Source organism: Delphinapterus leucas, chromosome 2 (assembly GCF_059928025.1).
Source record: "Delphinapterus leucas isolate spDelLeu-1000000601 "Yukka" chromosome 2, BTC_Dleu_Yukka2, whole genome shotgun sequence".
NCBI lineage: Eukaryota > Metazoa > Chordata > Mammalia > Artiodactyla > Monodontidae > Delphinapterus > Delphinapterus leucas.
The window spans coordinates 39,603,168-39,621,742 of NC_143130.1; the positions used below are offsets into that span (position 1 = coordinate 39,603,168).

The window sequence follows — 18,575 nt, forward strand, 5'->3', positions numbered from 1 at the left end:
GATCATGGAAACTTCTGCATACCTTGTGGGACAGTGTTCCACAGGACACCAGTGTGGGACGTGCTACGGAGGAAGGCCGTGGGGAGTCTCTGGACGTAGAGGAAGGGGTCTCCAGGAGAAGCTGCCTGGCAGGGGCTAAACCACAGCAAGATTCCAGCGCCTAGAGAGAAGGGGGAAGGAATCAGCTGAAATGCCAGGGCTGAGGGCCCTGGAGCAGAAGGGAAGGGTAAATGGGGGAGACCCAGGGCAGAGGGTATAGGGAAGAGCAGGGAGCTGTTTGGATATAGAGAGGAGAGAAGAGGCAGAGGTGACCCTGAGAATTCACACTTGGGGAGGTAGGAAATGGGAGAGCAGAAAGGTGGGGACGAGTGGGGGGGCAACCCTCATTTACTTACGTACTCACTCTGCCCACTCACCTTGTCACCCTTCCCAGTTTATGACTGAGGTGGGTCTAAGCCCTGCGGCTTCCCCAAGGGGGTGTGCCTGGAGAGAGAGAGATGGGGACAGCTGCTTCCTGGGGAAGAAGAGACTCCAGAAGGCATAGAGATGTTCTGTCCCCGCTATGCACAGATCGTGTGATTATAAAATCAACAGCAGTTGTCCAGGGCCTCTAGGGTGAACTCCGTGTCCGTGCTGAAAAGAAGCAAAGGCTGCAGTCTGAGCTCTAGGCCTGGCTCTGCTAGCCACTAAAGGCTGTGCAACTTTGGGGAAGTTGCTCCATGTCTCTGGTCCAAACTTCATCTCTAAGTTTGGTCCTCAAGCCCCACTTCCTCCTCCCTTGGTCACATCAGCCACAGCCATGACATTTCTATCCCTTGCCCTGGTGCCAAAGGCCTCCGCCGGGAAATCGGGCCTCCTGCACCCCATCACTGTCAGGGTCCCTCCGCCCCACGGCCCAGGTTCTCACCTCTGGAAGGCCTGGCGGCAGCACTGGTACACCTCAAAACTGCTGCTGCTGAGGGTCGTGTTCAGGAAGGACACACAGTCGACCTCAGCCCCCCGGGCATGTACAGGATCCCTGTGCAGGGAAAGCAGCTGGTGGGCAGGGCCCAGCCCCTCACTACCCTCCAACCTCACCCAAGGACTTCCAGAGAGGCCAGAGCCCCAGTGCCTGGCCCTGGACCAGGGCCAGCTGGAGAATCAGGGCTCTGAGCCCTGAGCCCACCAGGCCTGCACTCACCTGCCACGCAGGCATTCACCAGAGACACACAGGCCCCCGTGCAGAGCACCCGGAGCATGATCTGGGAGAAGTTGCTCTTCTGCTGGGGGGCCATGGAGGCTGCAAGGGGACAGGAGTGCTCAGGGCCAGGACTCAGCATGCCCCTCTGCCTGTATCTGTGCCTCCGGCTGCATCTGCTGGCACCCCTTTCTCTTCTGGGTGGCCAGAGGGACAGACGCTGTCCTCCTGATGCTTTTGAGTTTGGGAGTCCTCCTTGGCCTGAGTCGGGCCCCTAGGTAGCACTCCACGGCCCCCCCACATGCCATCAGTGGCAACTGTAGGAAGAGAACGTGAGTTTGGAGTCAGGCAGACCTGGGATTAAACACAGGTTCAGCCACTTATTAGCTGAGTGACCTGGGCCATCATTCACTTTTGCAAGACTCAGCAAAACGGGGTGGTTACACCACCAGGCAGGGAACTGCAGGGGGTGGAAATGTTTTTTGTAAAGAGCTGAGAGCTGTGCAGAGCCTTCTCCCCTAGGCCCCTCCAGGCCTGCCTGTCCCTTGTGGGTACGGGAGCTAAAGCCTCGGAGGGCAGGTCACCACCACACCTCCCGACCCTCCCCAGAGCCCTGAGCCAGGCTTGGCCTACAAGGCCAAGGTGCTAACCTCCTGGGCTACCCCAGCAGCAGAGAAATCATGAAATGCCAGGGCTGGGAGGAAGCTCCACGGCCGCCTTGTTCAGGCTCTGCCTTAGACTAATGGGAGAACTGAGACCTACAGATCCCCAAGAAATATCTCAGAGCCAGGACTAGTGTCCATCCCCGACTCTCCAGGATACCGAGAGGCCCCTATAGGACTCACTCAGGCCTCCCAGCATGATCCCAATGGTGCTGAAGTTGGCAAATCCACAGAGGGCAAACGTCGTATTTCTGCTCTGACCTGAGAAGACAGAAGATGAGCGGGGAGGGGCTTTCCTCAGATGGGACGGGAGTTTGCTCAAACCACCCCGTACCCTGGCCTTAATTTCACCCACTGCCTATGTGCCTTTGACCTTTGAAGCACTCGGTGCCGCCCTTTCCCAGCCATGCACACCTACCTCTAAGTCAACTCAAGCTGCACAACCTCACAAACACAGCCCCCTCCTCATCTGCCCTTGAATCTCCTTAATTACCAGCCTTTCTGGGTATGATTCAGGCTAGCCCAGTCCTCTCACTTTGGCCCTACTAAGCTCTGTACCCAGGAGCAGTGGGCGAACGGCCCTTCCCGACATGCTGCAGCCCCGCACCTTTGTTTACGGAGAATGTGCTCAGGCTGAGGTCCTTTGAGGTGCTGTCATGCCCAAAGAGCAGGATGGTGGCCCAGTGAAGAGAGGGAGGGATTCAGAGCCCAGTCGGCTTGGGTTCCAGGCTTGCCATGGCCTATTTCAGGTTGAGCAAGTCGATAGCCTCCTAAGTTTTAGTTTCTCCATCAGGAATGTGGGAGTAATAGTAGCTGCCTGGAAAGACTGTCATAAAGATCATCTAATGTACAGGAAGTACCAGGCACAGGGGAGGGATTTAAGCAAGGTAATTCTCCTTCCCTTTTGCTCTGAACGGTTGTGTAATTTCTTAGAAGTGTTAAGAGCCAAAATGGAACAATTTGGAAAAAAAGATTGGCTTAGACCCATACCTCACACCATATAAAAAATTAATTCTAAATCACTGAAGCAGATTAATGTTTTAAGCATCAAATAATAGAAAAAATATAGAATAATTATTATTGTTACAAAATAATATTATTACTCTCATTTTGGAGAGGAGCAAACTGAGGCTCACAGAAGTGACTGAGGAAGTTCACACAGCAAAAATGCAGCTGTGTCAGAATTTGAACTCAGTTTTGTCTGACTCCAAAGCTCATGATTTTAACTACTTCACCATATTGTTTCAGGAATTTAACCCTTGCCAGATTTTTGGAATGGAGATAACTTTCTAAATTTAGATATTACAGAAGAAATGCAAAGATTTGGTGTAAATTTTGTGTTTAAAAAAGTCCCTGAATACAGAATGAAGGGGAGAAAAAAAGACGAGGAAAAATATATGTAGAAAATGTAACAGAAAAGGGTTAATATCTTTGTAACACACAGAGTTTATACAAATTGATGAAAAAAAAATTAAGGTACCTGCATTCTGCTTACTCACCTACAATCACCCTCCCAAGCCGCTCAAGTAATCTTAAAATGTCAAAAGTCAAATCTTCAGTAACTTCCTACTGCTCCTCGGCCTGTGTCACTCTTTTTTACAATTACCACCTGTTCTAACCTCACTGCTCTCCTCTCAGTTCTCCAAACAAGTGATTTTCAACCTCAAGGCCTTTGCATGTGCCTCTTTCTTTGCCTGGAATGCTCTTCCCAATTTCTCCTGGCCCCTCCTCCTCCCTGCAAGTCTTGGCCTAATAACCACATCTCAGAGAGGCCTTTTCTGACCAGCCCAGTCAAGGAAGACCCCCTCCCTGTTTCCTCTTATTGTTTCCATCAGAGAACTTACCACAAATTGTGGTTTTAAGATTTTTTATTCCTTTGCTTTCTTGCGTTTTGCTCGTGTCTTTCACTAGGTGTAAGTTCCATGTCGCCAGGGACCATGTCTGTCGAATTCCCCTTTTTATCCCTGGTACCCAGCAGAGGGCCTGGCACTTCAGAGGTCTCAACAAATACTTGCTGAAGGAATGAAGTTCATTTAAAAAGATCCCGAAGGCACATACCACCCACTATCTCTAGAGAAGGGAGTGATACTGGAGCTGAAAATGAGGAGTGAGGGGAAACCTGGGCTTTTTACTCCATACAAACTTTTTTTTTTTTAAACTAAAGAGTACATTCCTTTACAGTTAAAAAAATAATTTAAAAGGCAAGAAAAAAATTTTTTATTAAAAGTTCCTAGTAACCCAGTAACAAATGAAAACAATGAACCATTATTTGTCCCTTAACGTATCAAAACTTTTTTTTAAGAGGCTACTCAGCCCTGTTCAGTGTGTGGTAAAATCAATGCTCACAGGCACAGCTGGGGTGGTTTCAGTTGTTACAACCCCTTGGGAAAGATACTGGCAGCAACCGCACGAGGATCCGTGCCATGTGATTCAGTCATCCCACATCTGGGAAAGCTCCTGAGGATGCTCGGAGAGGAGGGAGAAGTCCTGTGCAAAAAGCTATTCATTTCAGCGTTGTGTATAGTAGCCAAATAATGGAATTATATATTATATTGTTATATTTATTATAATATAATTAATTATAATTATATTATATATTATAATAGCTGTAATTTTGGGATGATAAGATGATGGGTAATTTTGTCATTCTCAATCATGTTACATACAGCTGTTATTATTTTAGAGAGTTTCATTTTAGAAAGCTTTTATAGTTTTTTTCTTTTTTTTAATGTCTTAACAGGGACTTCCCTGGTGGTCCAGTGGCTAAGACTCCGCACTCCCAATGCAGGGGGCCCAGTTTGATCCCTGGTCCGGGAACTAGATCCCACATGCCTCAACTAAGACTTTGCATGCTAATTCGCATGCCGCAACTAAAAGATCCCACATGCTGCAACTAAAGAAAAAGATTCCGCGTGCTGCAACTAAATAAATAAATAGATAGATAGATAAACAAATAAGTCTTAACAGAAGAAACCAACCCCTGAACTGAATCCAATATATTGAAGATGAATGTGGTGGTGAGGTCTCCCCGTTTTACTCTCTTAGCTCATTAGATGCTCCCATCCATTCCTTCGGGGTAGGTGTGGCAGGTTCTACACTTGTTTTCCAACAGAAGAGGCAAGGTGCAGCAGCTGGCCCAGGGCCGCACAGGATGGTGGCCTGTCTACAGCTGGAGCTCAGATACCTCCAACGGGGCTCTTTCTCAACCTCAGCCTCCTAAGAGGCCTTGAGAAAGATGGCCTCTGAAGCTGTCTTGTTGCCCAGGGCAATGGGATGTGGGAGGTTGAGCAGCCCCTCAGTGTGTCTCAGCCGGGCCCACAGGGGAGCCGCTGCATCACGCCCTGCCCCAGGGAGGGGACAGGGACACTCACAGAGATCCACTGCTTCCTGGAACCGGCCCACTCCTCGGCGCCCGTCGTTCAGAAACAGCTTCATTCCCAGCAGCTCAACCACCACCGGGCAGCCCTCCCAGGCCACTCCCATCAAGAAGGCCACTGACCACAGGATGTAGGAGCAGATGAGCCTAGGCATGAGGCAAGAGGAGTGGCTGGGACTGGGGTTGGCCTGGGATCTGTGGGTGTCCACCCACCATCACCCACCGACCAGGACCACCACCTCCACAGGCTGCGTGGGTGGCCGGAACTGTACCTGGAAGCTGAGCCCCTGGACGTCCATCACGTCTCCCAGCCAGGAGAGGGCAGCATTGATGAAGTCCAGCACAGCCAGGAAAGCAATCAGGTTGGCTGCGATGTTGGTCACGACCCTCACGGACATGGCAGCCCCACTGCTAGCTGCTTCTAAGAGGTTTTGAGCATCTCTGTTGATGGGATCAAGAGCCATCATTATTGGCCTATCTCCACAAACAGCAGGGCTCCCCACCCTACAGCTCAAAGAGGAACCTTGGACAGAGCATTTCAGAGCCAGTGGTCCTTGTTTTCCCTCTGAGGCCAGAGAGAGAAAGAGGCTGGCCCAAGCACTAGGATAAGACCCAGACTCCTAGCACAGATGCTGTCCGAGACAGAAACCACTAGCCACGTGTGACTTTTGAGCACTTGAAAGGAGGCTGATCTGAATTGAAATGTGTTGCAAATATACACACCAGATTTCAGAGATTGAGTCCAAAAAAAAAGAAAGAATATGAAATACCTTATTAATAATTTTTATATTGATTACTTGTTAAAATGACAATACTTAGGATATATTTAGTTAAATAAAACATTTTATTAAAATCACCTGCTTCGGTTTTACTTTTTAAAAGATGACTACTAGAAGATTTTAATTATAGATGTCTCATATTTCTCTAGGGCAGTTCTGCTCTAGACCTTCAGGAAGTTGTGCAGTTGGGGATGCCCGTTGTATCCACAAGCACATTTGTCAAAAGTCGTGTCTTTCAACATTTTTTAAGAATTAAATGTTACACAAAGGTTGCTAAGACTATGATAAAGAGATGTTAGGAGGTGAGAGAAATCAAGGACAGTGCTCAACACGTCAATGCGATTGACACTGGGGATCAGACCTCAAGGCATGTAGAGAAAGTGGTGTGGAACCTTTTAACGACGCTCCTCAACACACACACACACACACACACACACCAGGCACATCCCCAAGAACCAGGTCACTTGCCCATGCCTTGACTAGTCCATGTTTCCTGCTGGTCAGAGACTGGAAAATAAGAAGCAAGAACTGGAGTCTATATCTTCACAAGTGAAGCTGCGACCAGGGCAGTGAGAGAGAGAGGAAGTGGGCTGCGTTTGGTGAAAGACAGAGATGGGCAGAGAAAATAGGACCTGCTGCTGCCCCCACCTCTGCTCCTGTCTCTGCCCCTCCCCCCCCACTCCCCTCTCTGCAGACCCTCCTGCTGTGCTCACCTGTAGGTCAGTTTCACTCCTTCCTCACCCCTGAACTTGGACTCCTCCACCTCCGTGTAGAGGGCTAAGGCACAAGGGGCAGCCTTCACAGAGGCAGCAATTAAGGAGGCAGCATCGATCTGCAAGAGTGAGAATGAGGGTTATAAAGAGATGTCAGGAAATGTGGAGGTCAAGAAGTGTGGCCCAGGGCAGCAGGGGGACATGGTACTCTACCCTGCTGGTATATCACCATCATCGGTACTGCTGTCACTGTCACTGATAATAGTAATACATTTTACGTGTAGAGGGTTACAGGCTGTATGCACAGAACCTTCTATTCCCACACCTCCTCCAGGACTCCAGGAAGTTAGGCAGGGCAAGTACTGTTATCTCACTTGACAGACAAGGAAACTGAGGCCCCAAAGGGTTAAATATGACTTGCCCAAAATAAAGGAAGGGAAGGAATTAGACCTGTTGTGTCTTTCGGCTCCAAGTTCAAGGTTCTTCCTCCCTTTCTAGGCTGTCTCTCTTTGACCACTGATCTGAGGGCTGGTTCATCATTGGCTGAGGGGTTTGTGATGGTTTCAGACAAAGCTCACAGAACCTGAGAGTTGGAATGGATCCAAGATGTGACCTAACTTGACCTCATAGTAAAGGAAAGCCTTCCCTCTAGAGGATCCTTCCTGTCACTTACTGTGGCAGGGAACTCACCACCTCAAGGCAGCCCATCACCTCTACTCCTGTGGTCAGAGAGCTGTTTCTAAGGAAATCTGCCCCTACAACATACAACACCCACCCTTTGACCCTGGGTCGGTCTCCTGGAGCCACGCTATAGAAGCCCTCACAGCAAGATGATGGAGCTGCCAGACCCCCGGGATTCTCCCTTCCTGAATTTTCATCCTCACTGTGGTCCCAAACCCTCTGCTTCCCTGTTCTCTTCACAGAGATGGAACACTTTTTCACCACTGTGTTATTTACCAAATGGGAGAATTAGAACCAACCCAAACATCTGACAATGGGGGGATGGCTATGCATTGTCAAGCTGCCATCAAAAACAATGGTTACCAAGGCTTCACAATACTGTGGAGAAATGCCTGCATACTTGCATATAGAGCATACCCACAACGATAGGGAAAAAAACAAACTCCACAACTATGCATAAAAAGAAGATCAGAAAGAAATACACTGAAATGTCAACCAGCTGTCTGTCCCTGGCTAGCGGGGCCAGAGTGATTTTCTTTTCTTTCAGCTTTTCTGTATATCTCTAAATGTCCACATGATATATACTGTCTTTATAAGCAGAAAAGTAAAATAGACTTCTTCTTAAAGTTTGTAATAGATCAACTGCAGTTTTAAAATTTTAAATAAAAAGGAACAAAAGGAGGGGAGGTAAGTTTAAGCTACATGTTCAGGCGAATAAAGCAGACGGCCAAAGAAGCCCATGGAAGTACCAGGAACTACTGATGAGGAACCAGGCCTCAGAGACCCTCTGAGGCTCTGAAAGCCTTGTAATATCCTCCTCCTTCTTCTTTTAAAGCCCCTTTGTTTCCTTTCAGCGGTAAGCAGAAACCACTTAAGATGTGTACCAGCTCCAGCACCCACCTCCCACGCGCCCCCATCACAGCCACTGGGTGTGCAGGCCTTGCTCCTCATGGAAATAGCCAGCCTCAGGCAGGTGTCCTCTCTGGACTTTCCAGGCCAAGCTTTGGGACTTTGCTGGCCTCCTCCTCAGCCGCCCAGCTCCAGCGGGCACAATACCACATCTGGAATCTTGGGATTTTCCCCTCCACCAGCCAGGACCCTCCCCTCTCCTCCAGCTTGGAGGCCACATCTGGTTTGTCAACTCGAGTCTCAGTGGGGAGTACACCTTGCACATTCATGGACACTGTCCTTTGAATGGGCCAGTCGTGGCCACTGCCTCAAATGCCCCAGGCAGTCATTTCCTGCTCATCTTGGAAAGGGCTGAGTCCTGCACTGGCAGGGCTCCCGGGGGCACTGGGTCAGCCCACACACGGCCTCTCTGCTGCCAGTTATGCCTCAGGGCCATGACATTCCCCAGCGCTGCCTCCAGACACCAGGTCAGGAATGCCTTCTGTCCCAGCATGACAGGGCCCACTCCTGCCCAAGGCCCTCCTTCCTCTACCTAAAGGTGTCCTATGTGAAGAGGGATAGAGGGTAGGAGCCATCCATCTGAACTTTCAAAAAGGTCTTTACTGAGAAAAGAAATAAATCCAGACACTCCAAAGCATAAAATGGGCCAGTTTTAGAAGGCTGGACTTCTGACCCTAATATGTCAGAGAAAGAACAACCACTTTTTCAACACCATGTCAGGTGTTTTTTTGTTTTTAAGATTTTTTTTGATGTGGACCGTTTTTAAAGTCTTTATTGAATTTGTTACAATATTGCTTCTGTTTTATGTTTTGGATTTTTGGCTGTGAGGCATGTGGGATCTTAGCTCCCAGACCAGGGATCGAACTCTCACCCCCTGCATTGGGAGGCAAAGTCCTAACAACTGGACCACCAGGGAAGTCCCTTGCCAGGTGTTTTCTGTTTATTATGGCATTTAATTCTTAGACTGCTGTGAGGTGGGCAGTAATTCCACCCATTTTACAGGTGTAGAAACTAAGCATGTGGTTGACTCTTACTTGGCCCTGCTTGGGCCTCCCAGACCCTGTCCCAGGGGCTCCCACTCTTGCACAATTGATTGAGAAACATCAGTGGCCATCCCCTCAACCCATCCTGTGTTCACGGCCCAAGGCACACATCTGGATCTCTACTCACAATGATCCCGAGCCAAAGGGGTGGGTAGGGAGACCAGTTTCTGGGGTTTTAGCAGAGAGAGCTCGTGCCTACCTTAGAGTTTTTGGGAAACACACTGAAAAGGGACATGTATGTGGAGGTCACAGTGAAAGGATTCAGTCAAGTAACACTTGGGACCTCAGACCAGGGAGAAGGTCTAGACCAGTGTCATCTGATACAAATATAGCACAACCGTGATTTAAGTTTTCTAGGAGCCAATTAAAAAAGTAAAAAGAAACAGATGAAATTAATTTCATTAATGTATTTAATTTAACCTAATATACCTAACATATTATTTTCTACCCTTGTAATCAATGTAAAACTTATCAATAAAATATATTAATTGATTTTTCCATACTAAGTTTCACAGCAGATCTCATTTCAGACCGACCACATTTCAAGGGCTTAATAGCCACTTAATAGCTAGTGGCTGCTGTGTTGGACAGCACAGGTCTAGAAATATCCAAATTTTAGCAATAGGAGGGGTGCAGGGAAGAGCCAGCCAGAAGCTGAGCATCAAAGAGAAAGGAGGAGAGAGAAAGGGGGGATTCTCTTTGGAATTCAGGGTCTAAGGGCAGAGCCCAAGATACAGTGAGGAACTGCCTGGAAGAGGGCATGAAAGGAGAGAGGGGAGAGGGTGGGAAGGGCTGTGGGAGGAACCTCGGGGGCTGCTGTAGTGGCGGCCAAGAGCCAGGCGGGGGCAGAAGAGAGCTTCTCTGTGACCAGCCTGGAGGCTGATCCAGACGCCGAGGGAAGGAAGGTGGACTAGGTGCCTTTCACCAGGCCAGCTATGGTGGTAGCCTGGGGCTTCCGAACCAGAGGCTGTGGATGGAGACCCGCGACCACTAGGCTGATCCTGGTGTCCTCTGCACATTCTGTAGAGCTAAAGGGAAGTGGGTACCAGGCCCCTTCAGTGGGAAGGCCCGCCTGCCTGGGGCTGGGCCTGGACTCTGGCCTGGGACAGGGAAGGAAAGGAGGCTGAGCTGTAAGGCGATTGTGGAAAAGGGAGAGAGTTCTTCCAGTACTTTAGTCTTAAGTAATGGCAACGACGCTTATGCGATAGAAAGAATACCATTCTTTTAACTGGCTTGTGGGACCCAAAGCAAGGTTAAGACATTTAAAGGCTCTAAGTCCCAAAGATAGCAGGGCAACCCCTCCCCCAATACACCACCATGAAAAAAGTTTCAGGAGCAAAGTTTCAAGTTTTCATTTTTGAAATATCAAATTCCTTCCAAAATCAATTGGTGGTGAGGTATGGGGGAGGGGTGTGGCATGCATCAGCTCTGATGGGCCCTTCCTAGGCCTTGGTGAGGAAAGGTGCAAACCAGATGACCTCTAAAATTCTAGGTGGAGGGTGCTGGGCGGAGAAGACAAAGCCTCAGAGTGCAAGGCGCCTTCTTGAAAAGTCACGAGGCAGCAGCCATCCTGCCCAGACAGCTCTGTGGGTATGCGGAGCTGAGCCTCCTGGTGTGGCCCAGGTGTCCTGAGGGAAGGAGGGACTGAGGGGCAGGTTAGCTCATCCCCTTGGCCATCCTCAAACACAGAGATGAGAAAGACAGGTGGAATTTGAGACCAATACTGGTCATTCTTTCATCCCCCGACCCATTCACACACAGCATCAGGAGAGCCTGGGCCCTGGGAGAGGCAGGCTGCCCTTCTCCAAACCAGCGCACAGAGGCCCACCTCACCCTAGCGGCTGTGACCGTGCATTGCACGGATGAACTTACCCAGCTCATTCTCTTACTGCTCTACATTTATGTTTCTTAGGTTGTTAGCTATTACAAATAATGTTGGAATTTTGCATCTTTTGACCACTTGTGAAAATATTTCTGTATCATAATATTCCCAACTAGATCAAAGAGGAGTATTTTTAAATTGACTGATAGGTGTTTTCCAAAAAGGTTAGAGCAAATTGCACTCGCATAAAGAGTATGTGGGGCTTCCCTGGTGGTACAGTGGTTAAGAATCTGCCTGCCAATGCAGGGGACACGGGTTCGAGGCCTGGTCCGGGAAGATCCCACATGCCGCGGAACTAAGCCCGTGCGCCACAGCTACTGAGCCTGCGCTCTAGAGCCCACAAGCCACAACTACTGATCCCGAGTGCCACAACTACTGAAGCCCGCGTGCCTAGAGCCCGTGCTCTGCAACAAGAGAAGCCACTGTAATGAGAAGCCCACGCACTGCAATGAAGAGTAGCCCCCGCTCGCCGCAACCGGAGAAAAGCCTGCGCACAGTAACAAAGACCCAACGCAGCCAAAAAAAAAAAAAAAAAGAGTATATGAATGCCCCTCAGCCTTGCCGTTTAGAGGCATGTAAAATTTTGCATATCCTTGAGAAGAAACATAAGTTATTATTGTTTTAATTTATCAGTGAGCTTGAATATCTGTTTATCATTTATGAACTTTTCTTTCTTGATCAATCATTAAACTTTTTAAAAATTGTGATTTTTTACCTTTCAGAGGTTTTTCATTTTTATTAGTTAGCTCTGTCAACTTTTTCCTTTACACTTTCGGATTTCATGTCATGCTCAGCATTTTATAAGAAAAAGGCAAGTTGCAGAAAACTGTGAATAGAATTACCTCACCTTTAGTAAAAAAAAAAAAAGCAAGTATATGTATATTCAGTTATATGTACTTAAATGACTTTTTACACAGAAATATCTGGAATGACATATTTTAAGTCAGTGGTTCCCAAATTGAGCGAGTATAAGAATCACCTGGAAGGCTTGTTACAATACAGGACACTGGGCCCCATCCCCAGCATTCCTGATTCAGCAGGTCTACAGGGGGGGCCCAAGAATTTGTATTCCTAACAAGTTCCCAGGTGAAGGTGTCGCTGCTGGCCCACTGAGGACACTTTGAGCACTGCTGTTCTCATCTAGTAAGAGCAGTTATCCATGGGAAGTGGGAGTGAAGTGTTTTGGTTTTTTTACTTTATTCACTTCTGTAAGAAGCAAGAATTTCTTCGATATTTAAGGGGAAAAAAATAAGAACTTGAAAGACTTGCATGTGAAAACACAAACAAGTACAGTGTTTTACACAAATGTAATGCATTATTACCAGGCACTTTGTAGGGGACACATTGAAGATTCATCTCTGCTTGCCATGCACTAGTGTTGTGATTGGTTTAAGGGCCTGATTCATACCACTGGAATTTGATTTAGAAATGTACTGTGCTCAGAAAGCTACACAAGTAATCATTGAGGAGTAGAGGAAGGGCTTGTGCCCAGAGAGGGTGTAAAGGAGAGGAGGTGGGAGGACGGGGTACAGGAAGAGTAGGACAAAGCTCCAGGGGTGGCCTAGGTTGGGGACTGTGTGTCTGAGTTTTGGAGTCAGACAGGTCTGGGCTCAAATCCTGGCTTTGGGCATCTCACTTACTCTCTGAGTCTCAATTTCCTCATCCTTGAAATGTGGATATTAAAACACTTAGCGCTTTGCCTCAGTAAGCAGAATACTGGAAACCTTTGCTCCCACTGGCCACGTGAGAAGCCCAAATGGTCCAGCCCACCTGGCCTGCCTTACTCAGGTGAAGCTTCTCCTCCCACCATCACAGCAGCCCTGGTTTAGGACGCAGCCCATAAGAGAAGACCCCAGGTCGCTCTGGCCAGGAGCTGTGTGGGGCTCCCACAAAGGTGGGTTTCAGGTTCTTGGTTTTCAGCAAGCAGAAGGAGGGCTCTACATACCCCAAAGGAGATGTAGGCGTCCAGCAGGCTGCCGGCAATGGTGGCGTAGCCTCTGGTCATGACAACGTGGATTTCAGAGAGTGTCATGTCTGCCAAGTAGGGCCGGATCAGTAGAGGAGCCTCAGTCTGCAAACGGGAAAGATGTCAAACAAGCAGCGCTGGTCAGGCTAGCACGGGCACTTGGGGCGTACCCCCTCCACCTGGGAGTGAGCAGGTCACAGTGAGGGCTGGGGACCCCAGGGGAAGAGACAGCAGGGTGGGGTGAGGACCAGAGTCTGTACTTGGCTGAGCCTCTCTGAACCTCAGCATCAGCCCAGCTCTGTGGAAGGACCCCCAGCCCTTCCTTTGGGCCTGATAACGCTCCCCTGTGTCAAGTGCCTCCCACGTCCAGGCACCCAGCTAAGCCCCTCACACTCATCACTTACAACCTTCTAGGAAAGAAGTGGTCGTCTCCACGTTCCAGGAGAGCAGAAGGTCAGAGAGGTTCAAAGAATTACCTCTGTTCGTGCAAAGGACCAGAAGCAGATGTAACTCCAAGCCTGAACGTTTAGTGAAGCCATGGGAGTTGCCAGAAAGAAAGGAACTGGGGCATTCGATGGCGTGTTTAGTTCAGGGCACGTGGGGAAGCCTGGAGCCATTTGTTTATTCATTCAATAAATAATTATAGTACATACTATGTTCTAGACTGTGCTATGGAATAGGGATAGAGATGGGGGAGGTGGAGGGCAGATGGACAAGGCAGGGTAAGCAGTGGATCTCAGCAGGCAGAGGCATGATCTGACTTGGGTTTTTAAAGGGTCACTCCAGGGGCTTCCCTGTCTGTCCAGTGGTTAAGACTCTGCGCTTCCAATGCAGGGGCGCAGGTTCGATCCCTAGCTGGGGAATTAAGATCTCACATGCTGGGCTTCTCTGGTGGTGCAGTGGTTAAGAATCCGCCTGCCAGTGCAGGGGACACGGGTTCGAGCCCTGGTCCGGGAAGATCCCACGTGCCACGGAGCAACTAAGCCCATGTGCCACAACTACGGAGCCTGTGCTCTCGAGCCCATGAGCCACAACTACTGAACCCCCGTGCCACAACTACTGAAGCCCACATGCCTAGAGCCCATGCTCCGCAGCAAGAGAAGCTACCACAATGAGAAGCTCACGCACCACACCAAAGAGTAGACCCTGCTCGCTGCAACTAGAGAAAGCTGCACACAGCAATGAAGACCCAAAGTAGCCAAAAATAAATAAATTAAAAAAAAAAAAAAAGATCCCACATGCCACACGGCCAAAAAATAAATAAATAAATAAATAAATAAATAAATAAATAAATAAAGGGCTACTCCAGCCTGTGTGTGAAGGATGGGTAGGGGCAGCAATGGTGGCAGGGAGAACAGAGAGGAGGTGATTGTCGTGTCCAGGTGAGAGACAAGTGTGGCTCATAGCAAAAAAAAGAAAAAGGGCAGCAGGGCAGGTCTGTGATGTGATGTGGGGCAGAGCTGGCAGGACTTGCTGATGGACTGGGTGCAGCTGGGAGCAAGGGAAGCAAAGGAAGGAAGGATGACTCCTCGATTTTTGTCTAACAACCTCATTGAAGACGTTGCCATTTACTGAGAAGGGAAACTCTTGGAGATGTGCATGTGTGTTGAGGGAGGGAATCAAGGGTTCTGCTTGTTTGGACTTGCCTAGTAAATTATCTAAGGATATCCAAGTGGAGGGTCAAGGGGGCAGTTGGATATATATCAGACTGGAGTTTAGGGGAGAGGAGGTATTTAAGCCATGGGGCTGGGGCAATCCCCTGGGGACAGACTGTGGCCAGAGAAGGGAATAGGGCCCAGGCCTGCCAACACTGAGCTTGAAATGATACCACTAATCCTTGAAGGCTCCCCGTCCCCGCAAAACTTAATTCGCCTTTGGAGCTCTTCCGGTTATCGTGTCATATTCACCTAAGATTTGTCTTTTCTCAGCAAAAACCATTGATTACATTTGCAGCATTTTATATAAAATAAATGCTGATACTGAAATATCTTTTTCTGTTTTGCCTCATTTTGAACAACTAAGGGATTTTGGACTATTTATCTCAGAGCACACCTGTCTTAATTGGCTTAAAAAAAAAAAAAAACCTTTGAAATCTACACACTTGCATCATAGCAAAAAAGATGCAAATATTCTCCAAAGTTTCCTAAACTGCCCAGTGAAATATGGCATACTTTGGCAAGTATTTTTTTTTGTGACTTACATGTTGGGCAGGTGGGCCAGGATTCTGGAACAGTCACCAGAGTCTTACCCCTAGGAGGGTCTGGCCTTCTGAAAGGGACTCAGGACTGATAGTCCCTTCAGAGTCACACTTATATTGGAAAATACATTTTCAGAAAGAGGGAGGGGAAAAAAAGACAAACTGATGTTGTGGAAGGAACCCTGTCCAGGAAGAAGAAGACTTGGATTCTAAGTCCTGGCTTATGTTGTGGGATCTTGGCAAGGCATTCCCAGCCCCGAGCCTCAGTTTCTGCATGTATAAAAGGAGAACACTGGACTCCATCTGTAGGACTTATGAGTCTCTAAGCTGATGAAGACAGCCTAGGCCTAGAGTGGTAGGAGGTGCCAGGGAGATACTATCCTCCTTGGCATGACCCAGGCAAGGAGTATATCCCCAAATGGAGCATCCCTAGGGCAGCAGCCTTTGGTGACCCTGGGAGAAGGTTTGATTGGCTCTTCTGCTGACTGAATCAGAGCTCTAGGGACCCAGGCCACCCACCCTCCTTGAGGGAAGGAGGCTGCAATACTGACCTGGCTCACAAAGATGTTTCAAGCCACACTCAGGGTCTTCGTGGCCATGGGGCCCATGGTGGCCTGCATCAGCCAGGAGATCTAGAAGGAAGCAGGGTGCTCTTTGTGGATTGGTATCAGCAAGCCCCAGGGACAGAGAGAGTCAGGGGTGGAAGTACCTTAAAAGTCTTCCTTCCAACTCCCAATCCAGGTAGAACTCCCTTACCTACGTTTCCCCAAAGGTCCATTCATCTTCTCCTTCCTCACCTCCATTGATGGGGGCTTATCATCCATGAAAAAAGGATTCCCTGGTCAAATATATTTGAGAATTGCTGTACACACACACCTTGGAGATGACCAATACTTACCAGTTTATTAAAGGCTCTGAGAAGTCCTGCACAAAACTTGTTTAAATTTGTAGCCTGGTGTCTAGCTTAGCTTCATAAAATTATTTGACCAAGGGACTTCCTTAGCGGTCCAGTGGTTAAGACTCTGCGCTTCTACTGTAGGGGGCGCGGATTTGATACCTGGTTGGGCCATATGGCACGGCCAAAATTAAAATAAATTAAATAATTTGACCATGGGATCCCTTTACCTAGTAGCATTTATTAACTTGCTGTGAAACTAGAGTTTTGTGAAAGGCTTTGGGAAACACTGTATTAAAAAGTTCTTTCTTTTAATCAACATGAAATCTGCTTCCATGGAATTTCTCTCCATTGCAGGTACCTCTCAGGCTGCCTTTTCCCTAACCTTCTATAAGTATTTAGAATCCTACCCGTAACCTTCTTCACCCTGGCCTTCTCTTTTTCGGCCCTTCATCCCTACTTCCTTCAGCCATTCTATGGAATGTATGGTCTCAGGCCCTTTCAAACTGAACCCACTGATAGTTCAGTTTGTCATAGCCCCTTGGTTGAACACATTCTCCAGATTTGGGGATAACTGTCTCCCTTACGCCATGCACTGTGCACTCTTAACATAACCACAGGCTGCACTTCTGGAAGCTGCCTGATGATACTGGTTTATTCTGAGCTCAATCAGCTAAAAACCTCAGAATCTCTTGTCCAGTGCTGTCTGTCTCCTGCATCCTGGTTTTATGCAGCAGATTTTATGAACATAAGCACAGGATTTGACATTTATATCAGCTAAGTCTGGCCCACGTGACCCACTGCTCTCAAGATCGTTTTGGTATAAATTATTTTTTCCCCTAACACTTCTCCTCAATGCAGCTCCAGTTCTGTAAACTTCCCTCCCCCAAAGACCCCACTGGATTTTGGTGCCATTTCTCCTTAGTAGCATGACAAGAGACTCTGTGAAAAGTTGTTTGGTTGGTTGTAGACTCTGAGAGAAGGCTGGGGAGCAGGGGATGCTGGAAGGTCCAGGCCCTCAGAGCAGGGGATTTGGGGAGGGTGTGGGCTTGGGAGCAAGGCATTCTGGGAGATTGTGGTTCCTGTCAGCCTGTGATTCTGGGAGGGCCCGGGCTGGGACCTTGAGAACTCACCTTCAGGATCACCCACTGCATGAGGCTCACATAGTAGAGAACGGACATGGCACAGATGAAGAAAACAATGATGGGCAAAACCTGCCAGCAAAGAGCACAGACCCTGGGGTTAGAGGCAGAGAGGTGGCAGGGTACCACGCAGGGCCTCAGAGGCCCCAGACAGCCACTTCATCCAAGGGCCTGCCACTCAGAGACCCAACGGGGTCAGGGTAGAAGCTCTGAATTCAGTGCATGAAATTGCATATGGGGCCTCTCTGGAGGCAGCTGTCTGATCTGTTCCCCTCTAAACATTGACCATCCACCCAGGCATCCCTTGGGCTGTGGTAGAGAAGCAGGACTTGAGTCCACCACTTTTTATCACCTGCTTCTTTGTCTGTAAAATGGGGAGGAAGTGACTACCCCTCAGGTTGTTGTGAGGGTTTTGGGAGTTGGCTCAGGGCCCAGCACCTTCCTAGCACAGGGTCTTTCCTCCACCCTGAGCTCAATTGGCCCATGACGCTGGCCTTAACCTCCCTCCTGTGCTTCGGGCCTGAATCAGAGGCCCTCATCTTTCTAGTGTTCTACTTCCACTCAGTGCCAGTGAGCTCCGAATGACACTCACTGTGGACCAGCCATCTGCATTTCCTCCTGTCACCCTCTTTCCTATTACCAGGCTTATGACTGCCTTTCACTTACTCCAAGCCCCTTCAATTTCTCCTTCAAAGCTTCCTCATGTCCATTTCCTTCTCCCCAGGGCCTCCCCCTCCCTGCCCCGCACTTCCTTGTTACAGCCTGACTTAGAATAACAAGGATTGGCAACAACTTAAATGTCCCTCAGTGGAGGACTAGTTTGATAACCTATGGTGTGGCTGTGCAGTGGTGCACTCAAAGTCAGGAAACAAGAGTGAGGAACTCACTATGACTAGTTTGGGGATGATTTTCAAGATAGATTGTTAAATGAAAAAAGAGGGCTTCCCTGGTGGCACAGTGGTTGAGAATCCGCCTGTCACTGCAGGGGACACGGGTTTGAGCTCTGGTCCAGGAAAATCCCACATGCTGCGGAGCAATTAAGCCCATGTGCCACAACTACTGAGCCTGCACTCTAGAGCCCACGTGCCACAACTACTGAAACCCACACGCCTAGAGCCCGTGCTCCGCAACAAGAGAAGCCACCATAATGAGA

The 18,575-nt window shown here is 48.7% G+C and overlaps 1 protein-coding gene across 1 annotated transcript in view; it reads right to left on the bottom strand.

Moving 5' to 3' along the window:
* Nucleotides 1–417: 417 nt before the first annotated feature.
* The window catches only part of SLC28A1 (solute carrier family 28 member 1), a 44,703-nt gene continuing 26,545 nt past the window's right edge, over nt 418–18,575 (bottom strand). Inside the window, 12 exon segments of the mRNA XM_089906224.1 lie at nt 418–633; nt 908–1,001; nt 1,004–1,018; nt 1,181–1,279; nt 2,023–2,100; nt 5,207–5,253; nt 5,255–5,362; nt 5,483–5,656; nt 6,708–6,826; nt 13,168–13,293; nt 15,937–16,017; nt 17,414–17,494. Of these exon segments, the coding sequence (XP_089762350.1) occupies nt 561–633; nt 908–1,001; nt 1,004–1,018; nt 1,181–1,279; nt 2,023–2,100; nt 5,207–5,253; nt 5,255–5,362; nt 5,483–5,656; nt 6,708–6,826; nt 13,168–13,293; nt 15,937–16,017; nt 17,414–17,494 (1,095 nt within the window). The 3' untranslated portion in view covers nt 418–560.